Genomic DNA, 27702 nt, shown 5'->3' on the forward strand with positions numbered 1-27702 from the left:
GAATCCATCAAATGTTTTAAAATCCATAAAAATCTGAGATGTATTGACTTCTAAACCTGGCTATAAACATCCAAAGGGAAAATGACTTAACAATATGCCATAGATGATCTTTGAGTTCTGAGAAAGATGAAATTAACTGGCAAACCATTTACTAATTTGCATACAAGAGATCCCTTAAACACATCTGCAGTGATCTATCCCATTTAAAAGCAAAGTACTCGAAGTACACAAGTAACCACAGAAATTTAGGAACTATATTTGCATATAAAACCTCAGTATGACTCTAATGAACAAACAAGTCTTGAAAGTGGTCATTTGAAGAGATCCAGAGAATTAGCAGTGCATTTTCAGAGTGACAGCAATGTGGATTTTGCTACAGCATCTTCTGGGGCAATGAGAAAAGGGGACTTTCCAGTATGTATGCTTACTGCCTAGTGTGTATATGTGCTTTCAAGGTGTATACCTGTGTGTTCAAGCTGGCAACAGGACATTTCTCTTCTCCTTAGGGAAAACACGGACCGGGAAGGTCCACAAAGCCCTTAACAGATATAAAACGTTGACAGACCGGTGTTTGGATCACTCTCCCAAGCCGCTGGGACAGTGAGTAACCCTAAATGACCCGGCAGCGAGGCTGGGAGGGACCACAACCTCCAACCGGGAGAGAGAAGCGACTGCACAGCGGGTACCTGTGCCGGTGCTTCTGCGAAGAACGGGATGGGAGAGGGAGAGGGAGAGGGAGAGGGAGAGGGAGAGGGAGAGGGAGAGGGAGAGGGAGAGGGAGAGGGAGAGGGAGAGGGAGAGGGAGAGGGAGAGGGAGAGGGGCTGGGGCAGGGACAGGGTCAGGGGCTGGGGCTGGGGCTGGAGCTGGGGCTGGGACAGGGACAGGGGCTGGGGCTGGGACAAGGATTGGGACTGGGTCAGGGACAGGGACAGAGGCTGTGACAGGGATAGGGACAGGGACAGGAGCTGGGGCTGGGACAGGGGCTGGATCGGGAGCTGGGACAGGGGCTGGGACAGGGATAGGGACAGGGGCTGGGGCTGGGATAGGGGTTGGGGCAGGGACACGGATAGGGACAGAGACAGGGGCTGGTGCTGGGGGCGGTGCGGGGGCGGTCCCTCGCTGGGCAAGCAGATAAAGGCAGGGCGGTGGGAGCTGGCGGAGGGCAGCAGCGGGGTTGTGCGGGTGTCCCTGGCTCACGGGCCGGCATCGCCCTGCTCGGAGCGCCTCTCGGAGCCAGGCGGCAGCGGGGCAGCGCCATGGGGGCCGGAGGAGGGCTGGGGCTGGCCGTGCTGGCGGCAGCGGTGCTGTGCGGGCCGGGGGCGCTCGCAGGGCGCGTCCTCAGCGGTGAGTGCGCGGTGCGGGAGCGCAGCGCTCCGGGAGCGGCGCGGGCGGAGCCGGGACACACCCGGGACAGAGCCGGGATAGAGCCAGGATAGAGCTGGGACAGACCCCGCTCGCCGATCCACTCGCGCATCGGCGCTGGAGCGGCTCCCGGGCGCACCTGCCCCGCAGCGGAGCGGGGATGCTGCGGGGATCCCGGGGATGCTGCGGGGATCCCAAGGATGCTGCGGGGATGCTGCGGGCTGCGCATCCCGCCGGGCAGGACAGCGCCAGCCCTGGGGCTGCGGGCTCCTGAGGCTCCTGAGATCCTGTCCTGCCCCGGCTTCTTTCTTAGAGCTGGTTGATGGCCGGAGCGCTCCGGCTGCGTTCGAGTTGTTTAAGATCGAGCGTCTTCCCGTCTGCGCGCTGAGTTTTGCTGGCAGCCGGACAGGGGTGTTTCTTCTTTGTCTGCGATATTGTTGGGAGGAGAGGGCAAACTTTTAAGAGCGTGTGGCATAAATAGTTTTGTTGTATGTAGGTGCATCCACAATTCTCAGAATCGAAAGCAAGACAATACTTTAGAAATCTAACATTGGAGGTTAGGTTTAATTTAAGAGCTGCAGGCTCCCACTGTGTGTGTGCAGTGTACAGGTGCATAAGATGCCTATACATCCATAAGATTTACACACTCCACTCTGCTTGTTAGCAAGTGTATATGTGGGTAAGAACGTGGCTCTTTATAAACTCTCCCCAGAACAATGCAAATTATTTGTGCACTAATTTTTCAGGGGCTGTAAAAATAACATATCAACAAAACTTTTTTGTAGGTTATTTTTTTGTTGCAAACAAAACTGATTGCTTAAATCAGACAACTTTCTTAGTTTCTGAAGGAGGGCAGTCACTGGACCATTTTGATCATGCTCTGTTTGAAGCAAGTTCTGATGCTACTGCTGAGCTGGGCTGTTGAGCTTTTGGTAAAACAGCGTCTTCAGGAAACAATAGCTAACTAGCAGTACTTCCAACACTTCCAAAAAGCATGTTTACCTCAACAGTAACCTGAAATATTTCATCTACCTTTGTTGTACTGTGAATTATACTGGCTTATACGATATATCAAAGCTCTAAACATTACAATTTGTATGACTGCTATGTAACACTGTTATTTTTAAGGAATAGTGAAGATTATCTGTGAGATGTGTTTGGCATTAGCAGTCTCAGTGCAGGAATCCGTGTGAGACTGGGGAAAGCCAGTCTCTTAATCTTCCAGCTGCAGCTTCTGCCTTTAACTGAGCCATAGGAAGTCCAGGTTTTAAAACCAGGTGTGATATGTGTATACTGCTTTGTCAAACTGCTCCTAGATACACATGAGGCTTTGGGGGTTTTGAGAGGACACAGACTCTGCCCCATGTTTCCCTGAAGCATTTCAAAGCACATGATGAGCCTCACGTCACTGTATTATGCTGATAATTCTTGTCTGGTAAAATACAGGAGAGGGTTTGAAGCCACTTACAGAAAGAACCATTTTGGTACTATTAGTTTATTTGTTGAAGTTGTATTCATTAGATAAAGGTCTCCTAGACCATAACAACTTCATTTATTTATTTATGGTGATTACAGATACTCTTATGTACTGGAAGAACTTTTTTCTCCTCCTGTCTTTCTCTCAAGGACCACACCCAGATTCTGGCACATGGATAGGTTATTTCAGACAAGAAATAGTACCACTGAATAATTGGGCAGAGTGTCACCTGACTCCCATCTAGCTTACCTCTCTCTTGGCACTTTGGACTTAAGCAAGCTTATGTTTCAAATCATAAGTCTGTCTTAAACATACCTATTATCAAAATAAATTGTTTATTTATGCTTCAGTCATGATTAATAACCTGAAATTTCACTGCTCTCATTCCAAATAAATATATAGTTACTATCACTCACCTAAGCTGTTTGTGAGACTGCTTGAGTGCTGGTTGGACCTTGTGGAAAGAGTCCCATTGACTGCAGTAAGTTTGCAGCAGACCTAGCAATAATTGCAGATTTGCTACCATTTTGATCACAGTGTCAAGAGGACAGAGACGGAAAGGCCTTCTCTGCCTTTTCAAAATGATATTTTTTTAAGTAAAGGGTTTCTGTTACTTTTCCCAAGCATGTTCGTTTCCCTAGGCTACAATTAAAACTATTGTTGGCATCAAATGATTTATATTTTGATGTCATTTCTTTGTCATCTTTAATTTGGGAAGATTTTAACAGTGATGTAAAATGCTTTTTAATTTTTAATAAAGCTAGACAAATGTTTTGTGAGCAGTGGTCCCAGCCTCCATATGGAATTATCTGGTGTTGCCAGAGAATTGATTCCAATAGGAAAAAATCCAAAGCAGACTCAGGAGAAAGTGCTGAGTCTGCCTTGCTGTTCCATGACATCATAAAGAACATGAAGTGATGATAATGCAGTTTGCAAAGATGCAATTACTTTAAGTATCTATTGGGCAGGAGAGATGCAAGCTAATCTTATTACTAATCATTTAACAGCCTATGTATTAATCATAGATATTATAGTTTAATGACTGCTGTTTGTCTAGTTGTATTTCTACGGCTTTTAAAGTTTTGCTCTTTGCTATTGCTGTGCATCAGTAGCAGATTAAATAGTGATGTAGCATTTTAAAGCAGTATATATCTATTTTGGTGCAAAAGTACTTGGATATATAAAACACTAAATGAGGAAAAACACTTGGTGGATCAGGAAACTACTAGAGCTGCACCTAAACTATAGACTTTGGTTCTTCAGCTGGCATGTTCATTCACATGGCTTATGATCAGATTTGAGTCCTACATAAAGGACTGCAAAATAAGAGAATTAAAACAGTATCTTCATGGGTACTGAATTCACTGGAGATAACAAACCCTTTCTCAAAAGATGCATAATTGAATTGAATTGAATTGAATTTGCTTGTCCTGCTTATCACACCTGTCTGTCAAAGTGTGCTTTCTCTAGATGAAGCCTTCTACTGTAAAATTGTGGTTTTTTTTTTTGTGAGCTGTAAATTTCAAGATACATTTGCAGCTCAGAATTTGATAAGATATAACCTGATAAAAACACTGCCATCGCATCTACATGTGTAATAAGTGTGTGTTGAAGACATTTTGTTGGAGATATCCAGAATTTAATTCCATAATAGAAAAGCCTTTCTTGGATACACATGCCCCATACCCAGGTAGTATGAGATCCTTTTGCTCTGTTGAAGGTCTCAGTGATCACTAAAACTGAGACATGGAGAAGTGCAGGAGAAGCTTGGCATTGAATTCCCATGGACTCCTTTATTATTTCCTCTCCTTATCCACCTGTACGGGGCACTGTCTTCTTAGGGGCAAATGTATGAGCCAGGCGCTTAAGGTGAAATGAGGTGATGACTTTTCGATATGATACATGTTTCTACTAAACACACCTTGCCACAAACCAAGAAATGCCACAATACCCTGTGGAATGAGAACCCAGTTTGGATGAGACCTCTGGTGGTGGAGGAGTCCTTCTGTAGCAGGATGGAATTACTCAAGTACATAAATCAGTTTCAAGAGTCAGATTTCTGTATTAAAGGTGTTTCCCCTTTGTCAGCCCTGTAAAGCTTATCTTTCCCATGGGTGAACGTTGTGCAGGTTGGCCAGGCTGCAGTTCTGTTCAGGGATAAGGAAAGAGAAATTGAAAATCCTAGTGATGTGTCTCAGACCATGCTGCTTTCCCAGGAATACAAGTTTTTGCTCACGGCATTTTGTTCAAAAATAAAAAGGCATTGCAAAGCCCAAACTCATAATTCATGAGACTCAAGTCCCAGTATTACACTTGGCTAAAGAGCCCAGGAGGAAACACCTACCATGGAGGGAGCTTTGGTAAAAACCATGTGGAATGGTATGGACAATCTGCTTGCTTTCAAATGGCTTTTCTTGCTCCCAGAGGGAGAAGTCTGGTCTCTTCCCTGGTTTAACTCATGTTCTGTACCTCGATTTTAACTCTGTGTAGTTCAGGTGTGATCCTCTCTAGATCAAACTTCTTGATTGCAAGATGTTTTCAGGGGAACATGCTGTGGGTCATAAAGGGTCCAACACAACATTGTTTTTCTGAAACTAATTCCCATAATGGCTTTCTCTTTGCAAATCTCTGATGGATCAGAAAAGAGATGGAAGATGAAACAATCCTTTGATAGTAATTGCTACACTCTAATCCAACACTCTTACTGGTCACTCACTAGTTGGGAGTTGAGTCTCTTGCTGAAGCAGTCCCTACTCCCACCACCGACAAACAGTGGAACCTTCAATTCCAAACAATCTTAAGAAATAATGGGTTCTAAATAAAATGTTGGCAAGGCTCTAAGCAAATTTGAATGTAGCTACACTATCCCACTAATGACTCTAGGCTCACTTCATAAGAAGGGAAGGAAAAAGGTGGTATTTTAAGAGTGGGATTAATTTCATTTAAATTTGGGTTTTGAATATACTGCAGATCTGCTATCTGTGTTTGTTTCATTCAGTTGTCTACACAGTGAGATCAGTGATCCAGTTTAGATATGGACAGGTTATTGGGAAGAGCTAAAGTTTGGTGAGATGAATCCCGCACTCTATCTCAAGGACTACTTGTAATGTGAATTAACCAGTCACGCTTTACCTCTGAATTTTCTTAGTGCAAATTATCCTTTATAATATTCCAACAGATTTCTCTTCCCCTCAAACTTCCCCTCAATTTTTACCTTAAGTGAACTGTCTCCAGTTTTAGGATTCCATGTGGATTGGCTCTTCCCACTTTCTTAGGAGCAGATGAATGAACAAGGCTTTGCTTGATGCTTTCTTTTTTAATTGTGGAACTGCTGCAAAAAGAAAGCACTCTACACTCCTGTACTGAGATGTATAAAGGGTGCTACACCCTAGGAAGCTCTTAAACCAAGGAAATTAATATAATTTGCACCTATATGTATTACCTAAATCTGTTGCAAATATTTCGGTAACAAATTTGTGAAAATACACCTACTTGGAAAAAAGACATTCAAATTTCACTGAAAATTGCTGAGAATGGGTGATGCTTGCTATGAAAAATAATTGAGAAAGAGTGTATTTTCTCTCTTCTCATTTTTTCCTTCATTTAATTGACTTAGGGTGAATCTGTTGACTGGGGAGATTCATGTTGAATATCAGGAAGATGTTCTTTGCCCAGAGGGTGGTTGGCACTGGAACAGCTCCCCAGGAAAGTGGTCACAGCACCAGCCTGACAGAGCTCAAGGAGAGTTGGCCAATGCTCTTGGGCAAATTGTGGGGTTCTTGGGGACTGTCCTGTTCAGGGCCAGGAGTTGGACTTTATGATCCTTGGGCATCTCTTCCAACTGAGTGATACTCTGGGATTCTATGACCAAAGAACTGTGAACTATTTCCTTCTAGAGGCAGCAATAAATAATAAGCCATCAGCAGAAACTGTCAAAAGTGCCCACATTTATGCCTAGGAGAAAACCTGTTGAGGGAATCTACTGATGAGTATAAAATTGGGTATTTGTGAAAATGTCTGCTGGTTTGGGCTAGGAGAAACAAACTGTTCCCTGCTCCTTTAGGCTGGCACACATAATTAAGGCATTTAGACTACAATTTTTGTCTATTATGTCTATTCCACAGCAAGGTAACAACAGCTTCTTAACTGCCATGGTATGTCTGTCTTTAAAGTTTCTGTGAATTCTGTTCTGGGCTTCATGGCTACACAAAAAGCTATTGATGATTTAATTTGAATCACAGAATTGTTTGAGTTGGAAGGAACCTTAGAGATCATCTCATTCCCACCCTCTGCCATGGGCAGGGACACCTTACACTAGACCAGGTTGCTCAGAACCCCATCCAACCTGGCTTTGAACACTGCCAGGAATGGAGCATCCACAGCTTCTCTGGGCCAGTCCTGTATGTGTTTATGTTTTTTAATAGATAGTTGAAATTGTGGAGTACTTGGTGTGTCTTCAGGCTATGATATATAAAAATTTATTGTGTTACTGTGTTTAAAAGAATTAACTGATGTGTTACTGTGTTTATAAGAATTAAAAAAACAAAAAACCAAACCAAAACAAACCCATTAACCCATTGCTATTAGCTTCAGTATTAAGGGAGTGTTTTGTTTGGTTTGGCTTCTTTTGATTTTTATTTTTATTTTCTTTGTTCTGAGGTTTTAAAGCTCTGGATAAAATAATCCACGTACCAGAGCAGACTTGTGTAGGTATGTAGATCTTTCCAACACACTGTATTTCCTCTTGTTTTGAATAGGTTCAAATAGATGCCATTGACACTTGGGTGTTATCATTGGCCTGATTGCATCCAAGTTTTTCCTTTAAAACGGGAATGCATGTGGCAGCTTTAGGGGGCTGTTTTAGCAGCTGTGTTGTCACTTTTTGTGGGCCCACAGGACAGTGCAGCTGTGAGCTGGCCCCTTGGAGAGAAGGAAGTGGCTGACTGCCATGGCCAGCCCTGTGATATACACCTGTAAAGTTCACATGATCAGAAGAAAGGAAAGTAGTTATTACAGGAAAAGCTAAATGGATCTCATGCTTTAAATTTATGATGTGCTAGCTGAAACCAGAGCCAGTGCCAAAATGAAGGTATGTTTCACTTAGAAGAAAGGAAATCTGTCAGGGCTTTAATGATTTGACCTGGGGGGAAAAAAGAAATACTTTTTTGGGAAAGACTTTATAGATTTTTTCTTTTTTTGATGCTAAATTATGACCTGAATCAGTGGCTAAAACATTTTCATAAAAATGGATATTAATTTTCCAGTTGAAGACACTTACCCTGTATAGATTCCCACAATTGTAATCATATGTTTTCCTCCAGTGGTAACTATGGAGAGTGAAGTGTTGATTAGCTTCTAATGAGATTTAGATTTAGACATCGAGCTACTTCTTTACAGCTCTGTTATCAATGGCCTGAGATGCCTTTTTTGTGCACCAGGCTTGAGAAGTTAAGTATAAGAAATAAATTTGTGTTGTTTTCTTTGGGAAATGAGAGAATAAGCCAGTCATTGCTGTGTGAAGATGGCAGCTTTTCTTGCAGGCTGGTATTCCAGTTCCCAGTACATCAAGAACAGGCCTGAAGAATCACATCAGGGATTTTGAAAATCCAGACAAATTTTTAATCTGCTATGGAAAAGACAAATTTTCCCAGCGATTTATTCAATGCAATGAAGAACATTTTGCAGGAATCCTCTTCCATCCTCCCAAGACCTAGAACCTAGTGCAGGTTCTGAGCACACAGGCTTTGACAAACCTCCCCAGAAATAACCTGCTTAGATCAATACTTGCCATAAGAGGTCATATGTGTACTCTTAAGTACCCATTTTTGTGACCAGCAGTCTTGCTGCATTGTGTAGGGAAGCTCAGATCCAATTTTAAATTGCACTTGTATTCAGGTGATGGCAAGATCCAGGTGTTAGGAATGAGTAGCATTCAATATGTAAATGAGCACTGCCAGGTGTCTCCTTTTTGTTTGCTTGATTTTTTTAAAAAGGTGTAGTTATTATGGGTCTGTTGAGGAAGTTGTCATTCAGAAATAAGCCCACTCCCTGTCCCTGAAAGTGCTTAGAAACACAATAGCTGAACTAGTAAAGGCTAAAATACAGGTGAAACCCCATTTTCAGCAATAAATATACTGAAAATCACTTTTCATGGCACAAGAAAAATAGACAGAGACTGGACAGGACAAATCCATCTTGTGTAGCTTCATATTCTGCATAACTGCACTAAATCACTATATAAATTGTATAATACAGTGATTTGATTTTACTTAAAACTTCATCATCTCTGTATTGTTTCTCTTTGTAAAAATTGCATAAATCCTAGAGACAACTATTTATCTGGTGTCTGAGGACCTCTTGCATCATCTTTGCTAATTCACAAGATATGGGATGGTTAATGGCTAAAGTTATATTATGTGGCCTGTGTTTGAGAGAGAATTAAAAAAAAAACAAACTATATATCATTTTAGACTTACTGGCTATAAATGCATGTGCAACTTACCCAAGAATATAGCAAGAAAGATACTCCATTACAAGAAGTATTTTAAGAATGGCTGATAGCTGAGTTTTGCATGTGAGGTTGGGGGCAGCCTCCATTTAGCTGCCTTAGACATTGTCTGCATGCCTGTGACTCTGATGTGATGCATATGAACTGTCTGCTGTGCACCTCTGCCTGAAGCACAGCTTGGCTAGTCAAATGTGACCCTCAGGGCTTTTTATATAAACCATTAGAAGTGACCTGGAGCCTTTGAAGATTTTTCACCCTGAGAAATCACTTAAGAAAAAACTGTATCATGATAATTTAGGCATAATCCCTAATCCAGAATGAATCAGTAATGACCTTCTCTTCTCTCAGAAGGCTTGGTTATTAGAAGGGTTAGAGGAAAAAGTACCTGCTAAGGTATGGAAGAGATAGTATGAAGATATCAGTACAGATACAGGCTGGCATGTGATCTGTAGAACAGATTTTACTTGAATGTCAAATTTATATGAGCACATGAAATTCCTTAATCTGCTTGGGACTGTGATCTGAGAAACATCAGTGGCTTGAACACTGCCTCAGCTAGAGAATGATGTGTCTTCAATGTTCCTAACTTTGGGAGAGAAGATGGAAACTTGCTTTTATCATAAATGCAGACAGAATGTAATTATGAAATGTTATCACAGCGTCTTTTAAAAAAAGTAATATGAATCATAAAAAAATTATATTTTGTGAATGGACGCAAATATGATGCAGTAAAACATCAACAGCAGTAATGTAATATAGCAAAATATGACCAGCAGCTGAACCCAGTCAAAATCTGACTGGGTGATACAAAGACCATCTGACAAGATGCATCAGCTTTGAAACAAAATGTGATTAGGAAAATTTATTACCACTTAGTCTCTTACTGGCCACAATCTGGAGTGCATCACTGGGGCTTGGTGTGGAGTGTGTCCTGTGACATGGGACAGGTGAAAACAAATTGTACCCAGTGTCCTGCATTCTGGTTAGTCATCCCTGAGGTCACTGTGCTCATGCAAGCTCCAGACCAAGACTGGTCTTCATAACACAGGCAGAGAATATTTTGGTTAATTACCACAGATTTCTGTTTTGCTGTTTCATTACCGCTTTCACTTAAGTCCTCGTCCTTTTATTTGTCACTTTGTTTTCAGAGGTCTCCATCAGGCTCACACTGCTCTGGTTAGTGTTAAATATTTCACATTGCTTTTTACCAAGTGCTCTTCTGTGTTTTCTGTTATTGCCTTGGGAAGAAGTCAAAATACAAGTACATAACGGCGTTTAGTGCATTAGGCTTGTGCAGTTATTCTTGTCTCTGTTCACATATGCTGTGCTCACTCAGTGGCTGGTCTAGTCCAGGTGGATGTTAATGGTGTCAAACCCTGGATTGCAGGTTAGCTTGTAAGGTTCAAGAGGAAGAGGAGTGGGATTTATCAGCAGGGAGCTTATCTTCTACCTGACTTCTTCAAAGACTCCAGTTAAGTGAGGTGTGTCACTCAAAATGACCTTTGTGCCCCTCATGGGCCTCTGGGGGTTTAGTTTAGTAATAAGCCTGATCCTCTTAGGGAGAGGAGTCTTTGACCTGGGTATTTGATCAGCAATTTTGTTTCTGAATGGCACTTTGCTGTAACTTCTGTCGTGACAGAAATCAAGGAACCCATTATTTGTTTAATGATGCATGATTATTAAAACATAATGGAGACATGGAGAACTGATTGAAATAACAGCTTGCAATTTGGTAATTTCTTTTTTATTTCTTGAAGGAGATTTTTTTACCCTTGTACTATTATCTGCAGAAATATTTTAATAAGTAATTTACTTGAAAAAAAAAAATCTTTGTTCTGAGGCTGTTATCTAAGCATTCTACTATAGACCTACTGTGAAACACCCAGAGATAAAAACTGATCCATATGGATGGAAATGGTTCTAACACTTTCTGGAGCAAATACTCTTCACTTGTTTTCATCAGCTAATGGGATGACGAGACCAAAAAAAAAAAAAAGATTATTCACGTTGCGTAGTATCTTAGCATGATTCATTCCAATAGTCTTGCTTACAAATCTAGTTTCTATTCAATTGTGACACAAAAATTGGAACTCAATTTATGCAGCTGAAATAGCACAGTGTTGCTTTAGAACTAACTGTGGAGTCTGCTGGAAGATGTTAGAATAAGGTAAAATAGCACAGAGTTGATATTTCCACATTTATCTTGTCTCCTGTACAATGTGGTCCATTCTGTCATTTTTCAGTGGTAAATTATTTCTGCTTTGTAGTACAGAAATTAGTAGTGAGAGAAAAAATGAAGCTTTAAAACCTGACGTCTCAGCGTGTTCCGAGAAGAGCACTAAAATGTCAACTGATTTGCCAGCTATTAAGGCACAACTGCAGATTTCCATTAACACATTTATCTGCTGCAGTGGGACTGGTTCAAAGTCCGCTTCAAAAGAAGAAAGAAAAGATTCAGAGTAGGTCACTGCCTGAACACAGGGATTAAATTAACTAGAACAAGAGGAATTCACAGCTTCTTCCAGAAAGCTTACTGCTCTGCCTCACAGACTTCATTCACACTTTTGGGGTCTGTAGGTCTTAATGCCAATTATTTCTTTGTTTCTTGCTGTTTTCTCTGTTGGTTTCTTGGAGGTATATTCTTGCAGAAATGATCAGCCTGTAATTTTTTTTTTTGCCACAGGTAGAGCAATAAATGAAAGACCAGTAATTTAGGAGTTGGATTTCATGCAAATTTTCATTTGTTCAATTATTTCACTTTGTAAAACTTCATTTTAGAGTTACTTAACCCTGTCCAAAAGTCTGCAATAACAATGGTATCCTTAAAAATTATTCAGGTCGGTTTAAGGGAAGAAAGAAAATATCTTCTACAAAGCTTTGATATTTCAACTTGCACACCCTTTCAGATAAACCTTGGGGTAGAAATTGGGCCTTCACATCTAATGAAGGGTATTCTGATGGCTCCAAAAGGGCTTTGAGTGTACAATGGTGGCAAGCTGGGCATGTATTTGGGGCTGCAGTAGCTCTTTGCCATTGTGCATCACAAATTCTTGTCATCCTCCTTGCTGCTCCGTACAGCCCCACCTGGTTTCCTTGGTGTGTGTGATGGAGCTGAGCATTGATACAGCCTCTGTGTTGGACAAGAATACAGCACAGCTTATGGATACAAGCCTTGGAGCAGGTCAGAAACAGCACTTGCCATGACTCAATGGTCTTCAAGGTCTCTTTGCCAGCCTAAAAGATTCTGTGATTCTACTTGAATCTCTGTGCAGCAGGTGATTGGCAAATGAGCATCCTGAGTTAGGTGATCTCAGCAAGGATCCATTTCTTTTAGAAAATTTGACTCAGATTTTGGGAGTCACAGAAGAGCAGAGGCTGTGCATGAGAGCAGAGTAAGGGGAGCACTTCAGAAACATGCAGGAATGGGAAGCGGTTTGTGTGTAATAAAGGCAAAGTTAGCTATTTTCCCATGAGAGGGAGGGACAGCACAGGAATTATGATCCATAGTGGTCAGCCTGCTCTGCATAGTTGGTTGAACATTCCTGCAGGACTGAAATTGTGACCAGGATAGTTTGACACCTGAATTTGCTCATAACTTACTACTTGATGTCATTGCACAGAATGAAAGGAATCATGGAAAAGTTTATTTCAAAGATTGTCTGGGAAAAGAAAAAGAACAAGACAGTGGACAAAGCACTCTTCCTAAGTTTGCATGTACATCTTGAATTAATACTTTGAATCCAGTCTTCAGCTGCAGGGAGAGCTGTGGTCACTTTTCCTTGGGAGTGATTAGTGTCCTGCATAATTCAGTGCTGGGCTTTGGATGTTTGTGCTGTTATATACACAAGTGTACTCTGGCAGTATGCCATTGTCACTCACCCAGCAGTGAGGGTCAAAATGTTGATCAGCTCCTCCTTCCCTGTGCACTCTGGCCTGTCAGTGAGACAGAGCTCCTGGGGAAAATGCATCATGTTAACAAAATTGGAATTTCAGCATTGTAGAGGGAGGGAATTGTAGGAAACCCTGGAAAGTTAGGCATAGTATATCCATACTGCTCTTGTAATTTAGCTTTCTACAACATAAATGATCCCAAAAAAATAAGAATTACTTTCAGATTTAGCTAAAAGTCAAGAGCTGTTTCTGTTTTTCCATTCCTGTATTAATGAATCTTTGATACAATCTGCTCATCCTCTGCAAATACTTGAAACTATGCTCTGTGCAAATACAGAGATGTCTTTATCTCAGGTGCTGTTTGCTATTGCAAGTATCCTACTTATTAAATATGAAAATGAAGCAACATTAATGCAAAAAGTATGAACTTTATTGTAGCTTTTAAGGTTTTTTGTTTCCTTTGATGTTTACTCTTTGTGTATAGAAAAAAATTGCCTGGGAAAACTTAAATATAGCTGAAGTTATGTGAGGATGTTGCTGTTTCCTCGTGACAAATTACTATTTTGTTTTAAGGTGAAACAGGATAAATCTTGTTCAAGTGTTATTTATACGAGTCACGTATCTGAGTTTGCTTAAAAGTGAGACTAAATACACAATTTTCAAATCTGATATAATACAATAAACTACTGTGCTTTGTGTTGGTGTGGCTTTACCTCAAGTGCTGCGAGCAGTTTTGGGTGCCTCAATCTAGGAAGGACATAAAGCCCTTAAAGAGTGCCCAAAGGAGAGCTGTGAAGGTGGTGAAGAGCCTGGAGGGGAAGCTGTGTGAGGACCCACTCAGGACACTTATCTGTTCAGCCTGGAGAAGAAGAGACTGAGAACAGACCTCATTTTGGTCTTCAGCATCCTCACAAGGGGAAGTGGAGAGGCAGGCACTGATCCCTTCTCTCTGGTGATCAGTGACAGGACCTGAGGGAAAGGCTTGAAGCTGAGTCAGGGGAGGTTTAGGTTGGATATCAGGAAAAGATTTTTCACAGAGAGAGTTGGCTGGGCACTGGAACAGGCTCCCCAGGGAAGTGACCACACCACCAAACCTGACAGAGCTCAAGAAGCTTTTGGACAATTCTCTCAGAGACATGGTGTGACTCCTGGGCTGTTTTTCACAGGGCTGGGAGTTGGACTCTGTGGTCCTCAATGATCCCTTCCAGCTCGGCATGTTGTGTGATTGCCAAATTTTCCAGTGAAATAGTGTTGTTGATTTCTAAACAGTCTAGATAATGCCTGATAGTTTTTGTTACTTTGGTACCCTTCAGTCATTCTTACTTAACAAGGTAATTTTTCCTACTTTTCTTCTCCAATGATAAATTCCTATACTGGAAAAACTTGATTTTGCTTTTGTTTAAGAAATTGTTATATTTAGAAGCCTTCTCCTGTCCCTAAATAAACACGCTGGAGTTCACACTTGTGGTTGATAAGTGAGTGTTAATTCCTCCTCTTGTATATCTTGAATAAATGCTAGAGAGTCTTAGTAGTTGAAAATTAGAATTATTTTTCATTTTTAGGAACAGACAAAGAACTATAAGGAGCAGAATGTTCTCCTCTTGTAGAACTTTAAAGATTGTACTTAGGGACATTGTAGTGAAGAGTGGCTATGAGTTCCTCTCATATACAGCCTCTCAAGGTTTACTTAGGGGATCAAAAACAAATTCCAGCTCCTTCTTGCCACTAAACATGTGAATTTGAAACTTTTTTTTAAAAAGTTGAATAGCTCTGATTGTACAATAAAGATGAAGTTGGTTGATTAGTATGAAATAATAAAGGAAATACCCTCCAAATAGATATAACAGAGAGGCCTGATGGCACAGTCATTAAAGTAGGGAATATTTTTCTAGAACCTATTGGGAATCTTCAGTGTTTTGGAGAGTTTCACAGGCCATGGCAAGACAGCATAGATTCCCATGACCTGTGTGCTATTTGAATTTTAAACTGCAGCCAAGGATTCCAGTGGTGCCAGTGTTATCACCATGAATCCTCTCAGACAAAAATCTCCTGTCCTCCTCCACCAAAATATGTGCTGTATTCTTTTCTTGCATCTTTACTGTTCATTATTGTACTCTGAACAGTCCCATGTTTTTGTTTTTCAGGCCAGAAGGTGTGCTATGGTGCCTTCAAGCATTCATGTTACAAATTAGCCTATTTCCAGGACTTGTCCAGGCGTGTGGGCTTCCAGGAGGCTCGCCAGGCTTGTGAGATCGACGGTGGGGCTTTGCTGAGCTTGGAAAGTGAAGCTGAGCAGCAGCTAATAGAAAACATGCTGCAAAACCTCACCAAATCAGGCTCTGGGATTTCTGATGGTGATTTCTGGATTGGGCTGTGGAGAAGTGGGGATGGACTGGCCACGTCCAGTGCTTGCCCCGACCTGTACCAGTGGGCTGATGGAAGCACGTCACCATTCAGGTGAGTGTGTGGAACTGCTTATTGAGGAGGTTTCATGGAAGGGAAGGCTGCCAAGCCTTGCTTGAAGGCATGAAGTTTGTAGCATCTCCCCCTTGACTTCTCCAGATGAAGGGTAGCTGGCAATCAGGGTTTTGAATTTAGAATCCTGGGACAGGATGGCATTTTGTGGCTTCAGCCTACAAATCTTTTTGCTCCCACCACAGAATTTACATCTGCTCGGTGTTTGGAGGTTGTTCTTTCACTCAGAGTTGTTCAGGTGTGGTCTGAAAGCAGGCAGGTAAATTATGCAAGGCTCTGGTCACCTCAAATCAGGGAGACAGCCATCCAATAAATTACTGTGAGATGATTAGCATAAATTGTCCTGTTTCCACCCTTTTTGAAAAGCCTGTAATTTCCTGATGAAGTGAAAGGCCAGAGTAGCAGCAACTCATAGAACTCAAGGCAAGGGGACAAATAAGAGTCTAATAGGGAGAAAAGCCGAGCAGTAGGGTGTTATTTCTGCAGAGCTGCTTTGATCAGAATGTTTTTAAGATTCAGAAATGTGCAGCTGGGGCCTTAAACTCCTTTCACAGAAGGGCTGTGGGAAATGCAGGATGCCTTTGAAGAGGATGGGACTGTTTGGGTTGATATTTCTTCATTGATGCAAACTCTTTTCTTTTGATGAACCTTACCTTCAAAAACTAGGAATTGGTACACAGATGAGCCTTCCTGTGGGAGTGAAGCCTGTGTGGTGATGTATCACCAGCCAACTGCAAACCCTGGCCTGGGAGGGCCATACCTTTACCAGTGGAACGATGATAGATGCAATATGAAGCACAATTTTATCTGCAAGTATGCCCCAGGTAGGTAAAAGTGAAGTTATATTTCACCGGTGGGACATTGTCTCGATTTTGTGAGGGAATCTTCAAGTATCTTTTGGCCTGTGGTACTGGCTCCTTTCATGTGTGCCTGAACTGGTTTTAACAGGAGATGTAATATGTCAATAACAACTATTAAAATACATTTTTATACATTTAAATAAACCTGTTTATATCTAATAAGAATTTTTTCAAAGTTAGCTTCACTGTCGTGCATTCCCAGGGTTTTTTTGATTTCATTAATTCTCTTACTTCACAAAGCATTTTAAGTGTAAATTTTCTACTTTGTAAGTAGGATGACCAAGGCATCACTTGGTCCTCCTATAAAAAATACTGTGCTGTCCTTGTAGTTGCAGCCCTGTCATTTTATACCAACTTGTGTGTGGTGATTGTTTCAAAAAGTTGTGGCTTGAAGAATGAAGTCCAGAGCAGAATGGAAAATTTCTGTATTCATGTGTGTAGACTTAGAGATATGAAAAGCAGATGCATGCTTGCTGAGATGGTGACAGAAAAAACAGATCTTAGGCAATTTGGCTGTACTTTCAGACATGACATAAGTTCTGTATATGTCAATAGAGGAAAACTGAACTATAAACTAGAAAATGGTGCAAAACCAGAAAGGACGTGAAAAGTAAACTTTCCAGTTTGAGCCTGTAACATTTTCTGTTCTTGGCGGTACTTAAAGTAAATGAAAACATGGTTTTCAGCAGGATCATGCAAATGTCTTCAAATAATTTTTTGGTGGGTTTGTTTTTCAAAACTAAGCTACAAGTCAGAATTCATATGAAATTATGGATTTATTAATTCATAAAAAATCAAGAGGTGGCCCATGGGAATCTCATGAGGTTTAGCAGGCCAACTCCAAGGTGCTGTACCTGTGTCAGGGCAGCCCCAGTGCCAGGCTGGGCATGAGCAGAGCCAGAGCAGCCCTGGAGAAGGAGCTGGGGGTGCTGGTGGCTGAGAGGCTGGACATGCCCCGGCCATGTGCTGGGAGCCCAGAGCCCCCCGTGTGCTGGGCTGCACCCAGAGCCCCGTGGGCAGCAGGGCAGGGAGGGGATTCTGCCCCTCTGCCCCCTCTGCTCAGACCCCACCTGCAGGGCTGCATCCAGCTCTGGGCTCCAGCACAGCAAGGACAGGGAGCTGCTGGAGCCAGCCCAGAGGAGGCACCAAGGGATCAGAGGGATGGAGCAGCTCTGCTGGGAGGAAAGGCTGGGAGAGCTGGGATTGTTCAGCCTGGAGAAGAGAAGGCTCTGGGGTGACCTAATTGCTGCCTTTCAGTACCTGAAGGGACCCCACAGGAAAGATGGAGAGAGACTATTTACAGGGGTCTGGAGTGACAGGACAAGGGGGAATGACTTCACACAGACACAGGTTTAGATTAGATATTAGGAAAAATTCTTCCCTATGAGGGTGGTGAGGCTCTGGCACAGGCTGCCCAGAGAAGCTGTGGCTGCCCCATACCTGGGAATGTTCAAGGCCAGTTTGGATGGGACCCTGAGCAGCCTGGTCTAGTGGAAGGTGTCCTTGCCTATGGCAGGGGGTGGAAAAAAGCTATTTTTTAAGGTGCCTTCCAACTTAAGCCATTCCATGATTCTATGAAATCCTACTCTTAGCAGCTGTTTGACCTATATAATTCTGCACTTTCTCGCCTTCTTTATGCTGATGGTCAAACAGTAATCACTATCTTTGTAGAGATCTGTCTGTCTGATCCAGGCTATTTTGTTCCTCTGGTTTTGGCAGATACACACTTTCTGGTCTCTTAATGAAGATATTAATGACAATTGCCATTGCAAGCAAATATTAAATATTTGACAGAGTAGATGTACCAACATGTTTGCTATACTGTCACCCCTAAATCTGAAATTGTTAGTGGTATCACTATTTTATGATGGTCAGTAACCATCATAGACCCTTCAAGGAAATGTGACATACGCAATTTTGCCACTTTTAGAACTGTTCAAATTATTTTGAAATAATGTAACAAAATAACAATGTTCTACATTGTTAAACATCCAACATTTTAATGTCAGAAACTGCAGGGCTTATTAAAAAGTTTGGTTTCAGGTGTATTTTGTGGCTTTAAAAAGCAAACAAATTTAAATTAGACAATTATAGTGAACTACTTACCATTCATGTTGAGATGTGATAAAGAATTGTTTTTTCTATTGCTTTTAGCATCTGAGAAAATGCTAGGTATTTTTGGATTTTCAGAAAACAAAGTGATAACAGTAACAATGGAAATACGTTTATATTTCTTTCTCTAGGTAGAAATGGATTATTAGTTTATAATGAGCATATAAGGCAAATAATGTATAGGTAGATTATTATTAGTATTGACATTGTTATGCAGCTAAATACAGCACGACTGAATTGTAGCTATTTATTTTTCAAACTGTTGGAATTGTGCTCTTTAGCAAAACAGACTATTCTCCAGAAATGTATTTTTCTGTCACATGGAGGAAAGGAGTAGATGCAAAAATGTATATAAATAGATATATGACATTACTTTCACCGCCTGAAGAAAGTAACACAATGTTTGTAGCAAAATTGCATTTGCTATCTCAAACCAAGGGAGACTTACAAATGACCTTTTTTCCCCCTCACATCGTTGTAAAGGCTTCACTGTCAGCTCTTAGCAATGCAAGATACGTCCACTTCCCCAGCAGTACTGAAGTGCCACATGCATATGGAATTTCAGTTTGTTATCCGTACATGTTGTTTTTCACAGCTCTCCTGTCTGTATTCCACTCAGGGTGTGTGATACCAGCCACAGGCCAAAGCAGGTTGTAGGGGACTTTGATGAAGTTGCACCCAATATTATCATCAGCAAGTCCAGGACAGTGCTCATTAGGCAGCCTTGTTCAAGCAGCAACTACATTTCTGGTAGACACTTTTATTTTTCCAAGCCCTCCCTTGACAGCATTTACTGTTGCAATGTTCAGTCTGGCTTTGGATCATATTGATCATTCAGCAATCTTAAATTTAATTATAGGTTGGTAATTGCGCCCACATTTAGTTCCTGTCCAGCTCCTGTAGGTTTGATTATGCAATCAAATTAAAAACTCATCTCCTCTTCTGCTGTCTAGAGACAACAGCTCAGTTCTTTGGGGTATCTTGGCATCTTTCTTGATATAAGGCCAAATTTTTTACCAGAGTAGGTGAAATAATTGCCTTTATCTAGTAGGCTTTATTGCTGTTTTGATTTCTCCCAGCAGTTTGTATTTATCAAGACACTCAGAGCTGTAGTCTCATAGCACTATTAAGTTAGTATAACCTTATGATAGAGAGAACTTATTGCTTTAGAATTGTCTGCATAAATGAAGCTTTGGATATGTTAGGCACTTTATTCAGCACAAGAAATTAGGATGTTCAGAGGCTTAGCCTTTAACCATTAGCCATTAAATCAGAGGCCACCAAGAATTGAAACTGGACTAAAGTGCAGCCTTCTTCTAAGGAACAAAAAGCATGAACTAGAGGTGATTTGAGTTTGCAAAGAGTCTTTGGTAAGAAGATAAAATGCTGAAGAATTAAGCAATTATTGTTTGGGGGAATGTATCTATTTCTGTGATACTGCATGAAAAAAATTGGAAACATCTGTTTTGTTATGTACACATTTTTCATTCTTCAACAATCAATCTTAAATATTGATTTTACAGATAATGTCTTAGAAAAAGAATTAGGAGACAGAGCACAGCCAGAATACGGTAAGAAATTTTGACACATTAAATTCCATTGCACTGGTAAATATATAATTATAAGGATAGTATACAAGAACCTCCAAAATTACTCAAGTTTAACAGACACAGTTAAGAACTGGAACATAGGAAAAATTAATTCTTCAGAGAGCAACAGCTACAAATACATGGCTGTTGTTCAGTATAACACTGCTTGTAATTCTTCTTCCAGATATAATTCCAATTTTGTAATAAAATCCTGTTTACATATGTATTTAACAAATTATTAAAATGTTCATTTTCCCAATATAAATTAAAATGTAATTACTATTAATTTATTTAACAACATAATGGCTATATTTTTTACTATTTTCCTAAAGTGTCTGATCTCCTTTTCAGATGTATTTCCAACAGTGCCAGCAGGAAATCCTTATGACACAAGCAAACCAGAAGATCAGTATCATATTATTGCTACTGAAACAGGTAATGTGTTCGTATGAATGTCATGTTCTGCTAAAAATATTAGCAGTGGGATTAAATACATATTTCAGTTTCCATTTTTGTCAATAGGAAGAAACAGTCTGTTTCCCTGACAAGTGCCTTAAAAATACATATATTTGAATAACATTTCAAGAGTCTGAGTCCTCTTAGTTACTGTGGAAACAAATTATTTCCTTGTCTCAGCAAACTTAGAATAAACACTGTGTCCATAGCTCCCCCAAGTACCCTGTGTTTTGGGAAGACCACATGCTAAGAGGAGTTCAGTGCCTTGCTGAGATTCCCAGTAGAGATGACACTTGATACTTGGGAAGTGGATAACTACTGCCCAGGTTCTGCAATGCCCCTGGCTGCTTCATTCTGCAATTTATCTTTTGGATGAAGTCCTGAGGCTCAGGAAGAGTTAAAGCCTGGCTTTAGTTCAAGGAACTGAACATGTCCAGGAGTGGCTCTGGATTTTACAGGATTGCACCATGGGGTTATGGAAAGTGGGTGCTTTGTTCACCCACTGGTTGTCTGGATTTGTGCCAGCTTCCTAAGTGGTATTTCCTTTATTTGTAACTCCAGGGGAATTATTATTTTGATGAACTGTGGTTTGAAATCAATGGTACCATTTAATGCAAACTGTGTGAAGACTATGAAACTCAAATATGACCTGAATATTTGCATTTATTCTTGCTAGCGAAACATTTCCAAAATAGGACAATGGTACACATATATTTGTCTTTTAAGGGGAAAGGGAAGAGGAGAGAGCCAGCCTCATTCCTCCTGTGGTCCTACATGGGCAGGGAATCCATGTACAAAGACAACTGAGCCTACAGATAAAATGGACTGTAAAAAATTTAGACTGTGAAATGTATTCCATTAAAATACTTGAATTTTTAATTACAAATTTGGAAAAGATCAGAATTTAAGACCTTAAGATGTTTTCCACATCGCTTTATTCTTGATACTGCTGATTTCTCTTTGGAGCCCTTCCTATAGAAGGAATATATGTCTTCTTTCATGTAAGTTAATGTATTCCTGTTATTTTACTCCAGATATTTTACTCACATGGTTAAAAGCATTTCAACATGGGAGACATTAATGAGAGCTTTTGTCTTGTAGGTATAATTCCGAATTTAATTTATGTTGTAATACCCACTATACCACTACTGCTGTTGATACTGGTGGCTTTTGGGACTTGCTGTTTCCAGATGCTTCATAAAAGGTAAAATATACTCATCCATAGTTGTTTTATAATGCAGAATTCATAGTTCCATTGGCAAGCTTTTCCTACTGAAAGACTGCTTACATCAGTCCCCAAATATGCAAATAAGTGCCTTTTCATCTATTAAAATGCAAGTAGTTTACAGCTGTCATAGCTGAACATTCACCTTCAGGCTTTTCCACAACATGCAGAAATAATTCCAGGTCTCAGAGTATGTTGCTGCAGGGACTCCACCTGGTTCTGAAGAAAGTCTCTTTGCAAACCACTTGGTAGGCAGGGCTGTTGTCAGCACTTTTACTTCACCCCTTTTGTTGTGATTACCACTATAGAGCACCTGGGCTGTGGGAAATAGTAGAGGGGTCCCTCACAGATACAGGGTGACCCCAAGGATTCACTTTCTAACCTAAAGTAAAAATTTGTTCCAAGGACAAACCAAGAGGCCAGCAGCTGGTTGATCCTGGTCCACTCTACATGCCATACAAACAACACATGGACCACTGGAGCACAGAAACTGAAAATGAAAAGCAAAAGCTTGCTTTGAGCCATACACCAGTGTGACATCCTTTGTGCATCCTGTATGTGCTAAAGAGGATGCATAAAATAAATAGATATGTGTTGATAGCTGTGGTATCAGGCAGCTTTTCTTCATGCTTTGAATTCTTTGGACTTTCCATTTTTCTCAAAATATGCTATAGATACATAAAAGTATAACAGCATTTTTTTTTCTGAACTAGTATTTCTGACACTTTCAAATATAATTTTCATCCTTTAGTTCAGAAAGTGTTTTCAATTTAATCTAATGCAGAAGAGTAAACTGAAATATGTTTTATAGAAAAATGCTGTTTTGGTAGAATGTCAAGAGTAATAAGCAGATTCATAAGCTGTTGTCCCTCTCAAAGTCCTCCTTATTTTTAGCCTTTATTTTTTCCTTATGTTTTTTACTGAATATTTCCTGCCAATAGCTGCAGTAACTTATTTCAGGTGAGAACACACTCCAAATGTGAACTGTTTCTGTCTATATAAGTGAGTGTACAGTGATATTTGCAGTACTCCTTGTACCATGCCTCGTTGAAACAAGTTGCCAAAAAGAACAGATGTAATGAGGTCTGCATAACAAACTTGCTTGGTTTTTTTTTTATTTTATGCAATTTCTATAAAGAGAAGGAAAATGTACACTTTCCAACCTGTCTTGTGACAGGCAAATACAAGCCTGTGAAATGTTGTGTATAACCCTCACCACCAGGGCTGCAGAAGGTTGGAAGCTCAAAGCAAAAAAAGAGTAGTAAAAGAATAATATCTCTAATAGCAATTATATAGTAATGGTGCTCTGGAACCCTTATTACAGTGGCCCTGGATTTCTTGGTAAGTATGGTACATCTTTGTACCTTTTCTGGCAGGTCTTTCTCTTCTGAGAAAAGTTTAATCCCTTGAATACTCCTGGGAAAACAGTGAGAGATTCATGGCCCACTGAAATCAATAGAAGCAGTAGTGTTGACTTCAGTGGGCTTTGATCAGGCCTTTGATGCTATAGCAGTTCATCCAGAAGTAATCCATCTGAACTTCCAAGACTTCAAAATTGCATGACGCAGATATTGGAAATTCACCTTGGAAGATTGCCCTTTTTTCTGTTAGCTGATTAGTCTGATGGATGAAATGATACAAAAATCAAGGACAAAATGGTTTTGATGCAAAACAGGGTTTTTTTTTTTTGTTCCCAGAATGTACATTTTGAGTTGCATCAAAACTTTTAATTAAAGAAATCCAACTATTTTAAAAAATAATTCCAATAAAAAAACTATCACCAAAAATGAAATATTTTATCTGTTGAGACAAAACTTTGCTTTTTAAAAAATATTTTGCTATCTGTTTTCCATTTTCACTTACGACCTGCCTTGCAAACCATTTTAGTTCATCACAAATATGCAGTTCTTGGGCGAAAAACAAATCAAAAAAAGAGACAAGGACTGATCATCTGGACACTGTAGAGCTTTAGGAAAGGGATTCTGTCCTGCTGGGGAAGGAGGGATCCCCAACTTTCCACATGAACCTGACTTCTCATTCTTTTTTAGGCTTCCACAACATGGTGACCTTTCCTCTGAAAGCCACAACCCATGGCCAACCAGGACATGCCTAGCTTGAAAGGTCATGACTAATTTTGCCTGGCATTGGGCTCTTGAAGGGTAGTAATGAGGCAAAGCAACACCTCGTCCCTGCAGCTAGCAGAAATGATCAGCTCATTCATGCTTAGATGCTCTCCCTTTCATTTCTTCCAGGGAAGCAAGGAGAAACTGCTTCAAAGACCCATCTCCATTATCATCTGAATGCCTTGCAGAAAGTTTAAATTCCTACCTGGTATATTTTTCAGTTTCTATGATTGCATTTGACGGTCAAAACACCAATATGCTCAAGCTATTTATTGCATCTTACCTTTGTCACTAAAATCTGTTTCCTGAACCAGCTGTGAAAATCAGCATAGGTTTGCTGAAGATAAGCTCACTTGATACAGCTCAAGTTGTGATCCAAGGTATTTAGAAATTGCTCCTGCTGTGTGGCAAGGACTCTCCATTTGCAGCCTTTCATCACTAATTTATAACTGCTTTTGCTGGGTTAATCTGGAAGGAAGCAGTGACTTCGTTTCTTTAAGAAGGAAGTGCTGGAACTCCTTGATTCATTGCAATTGCTTTGTTTATAGCATTGTGGCCTGATCTAAAGTCCACTGAAGCCAAAGGGAGTCTTTTCAATTACTCCAATGGGCTCAGGTACATAATGCATTACTTGGTAGGACTTCAGAGGTAAGTCTGGAGGGACTGAAAACTACTGTAGCATTCAGCACCCTCGAAGTACATTTTAAATCAACTCAGACTCACTTGCATTTATCCACCAGGAAAGGACTAAAACTGAATGTATAGGACTGTTGGGACTTTTAGACTTCCACCTTAAAGAGTTATGTAGGGCTACTTCTCTGGTTTTTACTTAATAGGGAAAAGGACCCTATTGGTGTGAAATATTTTACCCAGAGACTGAAGCATTTTCACTGAAGTGCAGCTGTGCTGGCTCCTGAAGTGCTCCTATTTCAGTAGTCTGCAGTGCACTGCCATCTGCCAGTCTAAGTGAGGGAAGGTGGTGTATTGTGGCACTTGTAGCCATGTGGAAAGACTGCCATAAACTTCCAGGGTGCCTCAGGGCTCCCTGGAAAAATCAGAGTGAACACTTTTAGCAGTATTGCAGAGCAAGTGCTTTTTGGAACCAGTTTTACTATTATTTTTTTTAATTGAAAAAAACGCCAAACACAAAACCTGCAATTGACAGTTTTGACTGCAAACTAGCTCTAAGGAATCTTTCTACCAGTCATTCATTGCCAGGAGTCTGATTCATGTGCCATCACTTCATTAGATGTCAGGTCAAGCCCTGAAGGGAAGAGGCTTGCTGGCACAGGGGTGCACAGTGACCCTGTTGATGTAGCCAGGGTGGGCAGGGCTGTGGAGCCCACTGGGGTGGGTGGGCTGCACCTTGGGCATGGATTTAGGGGGGTGTGTGTGCTCTGGTCCCCCCAGACAAGGGAAGTGCTCAGCTCCCACCAGCCTTGGTCAATCTGAGTCCTTCTCTGAGAAGACTACTCTGTACAAGGGGTGTGGTTGGATGGGAACTGGAAAAATATAAATTAAAAATCATACAGGCCAATTGAGTACAGTTCCTGGGAGCAGCACTGCCAAGCAGGGTGGTCTGGTAATTTTGGTAACAGTGGCACTGTGGATGGGGAATCCATACTGTGAAAGCACCAAATGTGCCTTGAGATCTGGGGGTGAAATGCTCAGGTCTGATCACAGAGCTGAATCAGGACTGCAAAGGCACACATGCACTGAAAATAGTTTATATTCTTATTTTTCAGTAAAGGAAGAACAAAAACCAGTCCAAACCAGTCCACACTATGGATTTCAAAGACGCCTAGGAAGGACAGTAGCATGGAGGTATAATGATTTACTGACTGAAAACAAAGCAAAAATAACATTTTGCAGTGAGGCTGTATTATAATGTCGTCAAAGAACATTAGCTTGGAATGGCTTGAAAATGCAAAGGATCTACAAGAATGAACTGTAAGCTCCCCCTTGAGGCAAATGTTCAGATCATTTTTATATAATGTTTGTTAATTCAGTAACAAAATATGCCATGCTAAATAAAGGGTATGTGTTTATTTTGCTAAGAGATGTAAGTTAGCTAGTTGTGAGCAATGAAATGAACAGAGCATTTGAAGTTTTTATGGGGAAATATCCACAATGTATGTCAGTTTTAAGACTCTTTGTAGTTAAACAAACTTCCTCTGTTTCTTTTAATCTCTCATGCATTGTATTGTAGTCAATGTACAGTAAATGGAACTGACAATTTTACAGTGTAACAATTATTTATCTTTGCATAAAAGTTTGATACAAAATATTTGTTTAGTATTTATTTGCACACTTAACACATTTTCTGAACTTTGGGAACAGGTATTATTTTATTAAATATTGACGTGGTTGCTGACAGAAACAGCCACCATGTTGTGACAATCAACCTGATGTGGCAAAATTCAAGGATTCATCAAAGTCCTTTGCTGTCATGGAATGAATTAATTTTGCCAGGGAATGACTGTAACCTTTTTTCTTATTGGCCTGAGGTCAACATATATAACTTGGAAAGTGATTCCTCATTAATGGAGTATCCTTTAAAGGCAGCTATTAGTTGTTACTTGAGTGAAATATTTTTCTGATTGAAAAGAAATCACAGTGGGCAAGAGTTTAAGACTAAAATTACTGTTTCAGTAAGTCTACATAAAAAAGACATTAAAGGTCATTTGAATAGAGCTAATAGTTTCTTAGGAATAATATAATGTTGGAACAAGGAGAAGACAAAGGCTTTTTCTTGGAAGTGGCACTCATAAATTGATTCCAACTTTACTCAGACTATTATCTAGAAACACATTAATTATATTAATTGATGGATAGATTTAGAGGTAACTGTGATGCATTCAAAGCTGTCTTTTAGAGTTATGATTAACATCATTAATGTCCATTCTCTTTGATTCCCTAAGAGCTTTCTGTGCCTTAAGAATGGTTGTGCCAGTCATTAGGAGCAGTTCAGGGTGGTGGCAGCAGCACTCTGGTCGATTTGTTGGTGACAATCTGATGTCAGAGCAAAAGTTAAGGGATTTTGCTGCTGTTACAGCAAGAGTTCAAGACACTGAGTTCAACCTTGCTGGCTTTTACACAGATTCATATCTACCACTGGGTGGATGTTGGGGAGAGACTGAGCAAAGCAGAACTGAAGGGTTGCCTGCGCTGTGCTGGCTGATGTTGACCACATCACTTCAGAGATAAATGTGTCTCAGTTTTTCTGAGTACAGAATAAATATTTGGAAGTTCAGTGCCATTAATAATAATTGTGCAATTAGTGCTGAAGTGCTTTTGGAAGTATCTTAAAACTCTGTGTGAAGGCAGATGGGGAATTGGAATCCAGTACTTGTGTTGTAGTGTGCTCAGATTTTATGTAGAAAATAAGAAATATTGGCCATTGGGACAAAATATTTCCATATTTATCTCCATATCCATCCTCTGTTTCAAAGCATCTTGGAACTGACTCAATTGCAAATAATGTGTTCTGCCCCAGTGTTTAACATGGTATTGACTGGTTTCTCCACAGGTTAATTCTCAGTCAGCTGAAGCCGTGGATGTTGACCAAAGGCTAGAATGTGATTGACTAAGGTTTTGTTAGTTTTGTCTAGACATAATGAGTT

General features: G+C 40.5%; 1 protein-coding gene across 3 annotated transcripts; it reads left to right on the forward strand.

Moving 5' to 3' along the window:
* The first annotated feature begins 1140 nt into the window (after positions 1-1140).
* Positions 1141-26360, forward strand: CHODL (chondrolectin). 3 transcript variants are annotated; one of them, XM_033053139.1, is made up of 8 exons: positions 1141-1345; positions 15384-15696; positions 16381-16538; positions 20210-20257; positions 20627-20710; positions 21833-21935; positions 24209-24287; positions 25825-26360. In XM_033053139.1, exons 1-8 carry the CDS (start codon positions 1258-1260, stop codon positions 25825-25827), a joined length of 876 nt encoding a protein of 291 aa, XP_032909030.1. In that variant the 5' UTR covers positions 1141-1257; the 3' UTR covers positions 25828-26360. The 3 variants fall into 3 exon arrangements, with proteins under 3 accessions (XP_032909030.1, XP_032909031.1, XP_032909029.1); XM_033053140.1 differs by lacking the exon at positions 24209-24287 and adding an exon at positions 24005-24077 and having other exon boundaries at positions 25825-25911; XM_033053138.1 differs by lacking the exon at positions 24209-24287 and having other exon boundaries at positions 1143-1345.
* Positions 26361-27702: the final 1342 nt, after the last annotated feature.

This window comes from Catharus ustulatus, chromosome 2 (assembly GCF_009819885.2).
Source record: "Catharus ustulatus isolate bCatUst1 chromosome 2, bCatUst1.pri.v2, whole genome shotgun sequence".
NCBI classification, from domain to species: domain Eukaryota; kingdom Metazoa; phylum Chordata; class Aves; order Passeriformes; family Turdidae; genus Catharus; species Catharus ustulatus.

What these genes read in the sequence shown, in the direction of transcription:
- CHODL (XM_033053138.1), top strand. Translation starts at nt 1,258, where the DNA reads ATGGGGGCCGGAGGAGGGCTGGGGCTGGCCGTGCTGGCGGCAGCGGTG. An exon ending in GGAAGCACGTCACCATTCAG is followed by an intron (nt 15,697 to 16,380) that starts GTGAGTGTGTGG and finishes TTCAAAAACTAG; the next exon opens with GAATTGGTACACAGATGAGC. An exon ending in CAGAGCACAGCCAGAATACG is followed by an intron (nt 20,258 to 20,626) that starts GTAAGAAATTTT and finishes TCTCCTTTTCAG; the next exon opens with ATGTATTTCCAACAGTGCCA.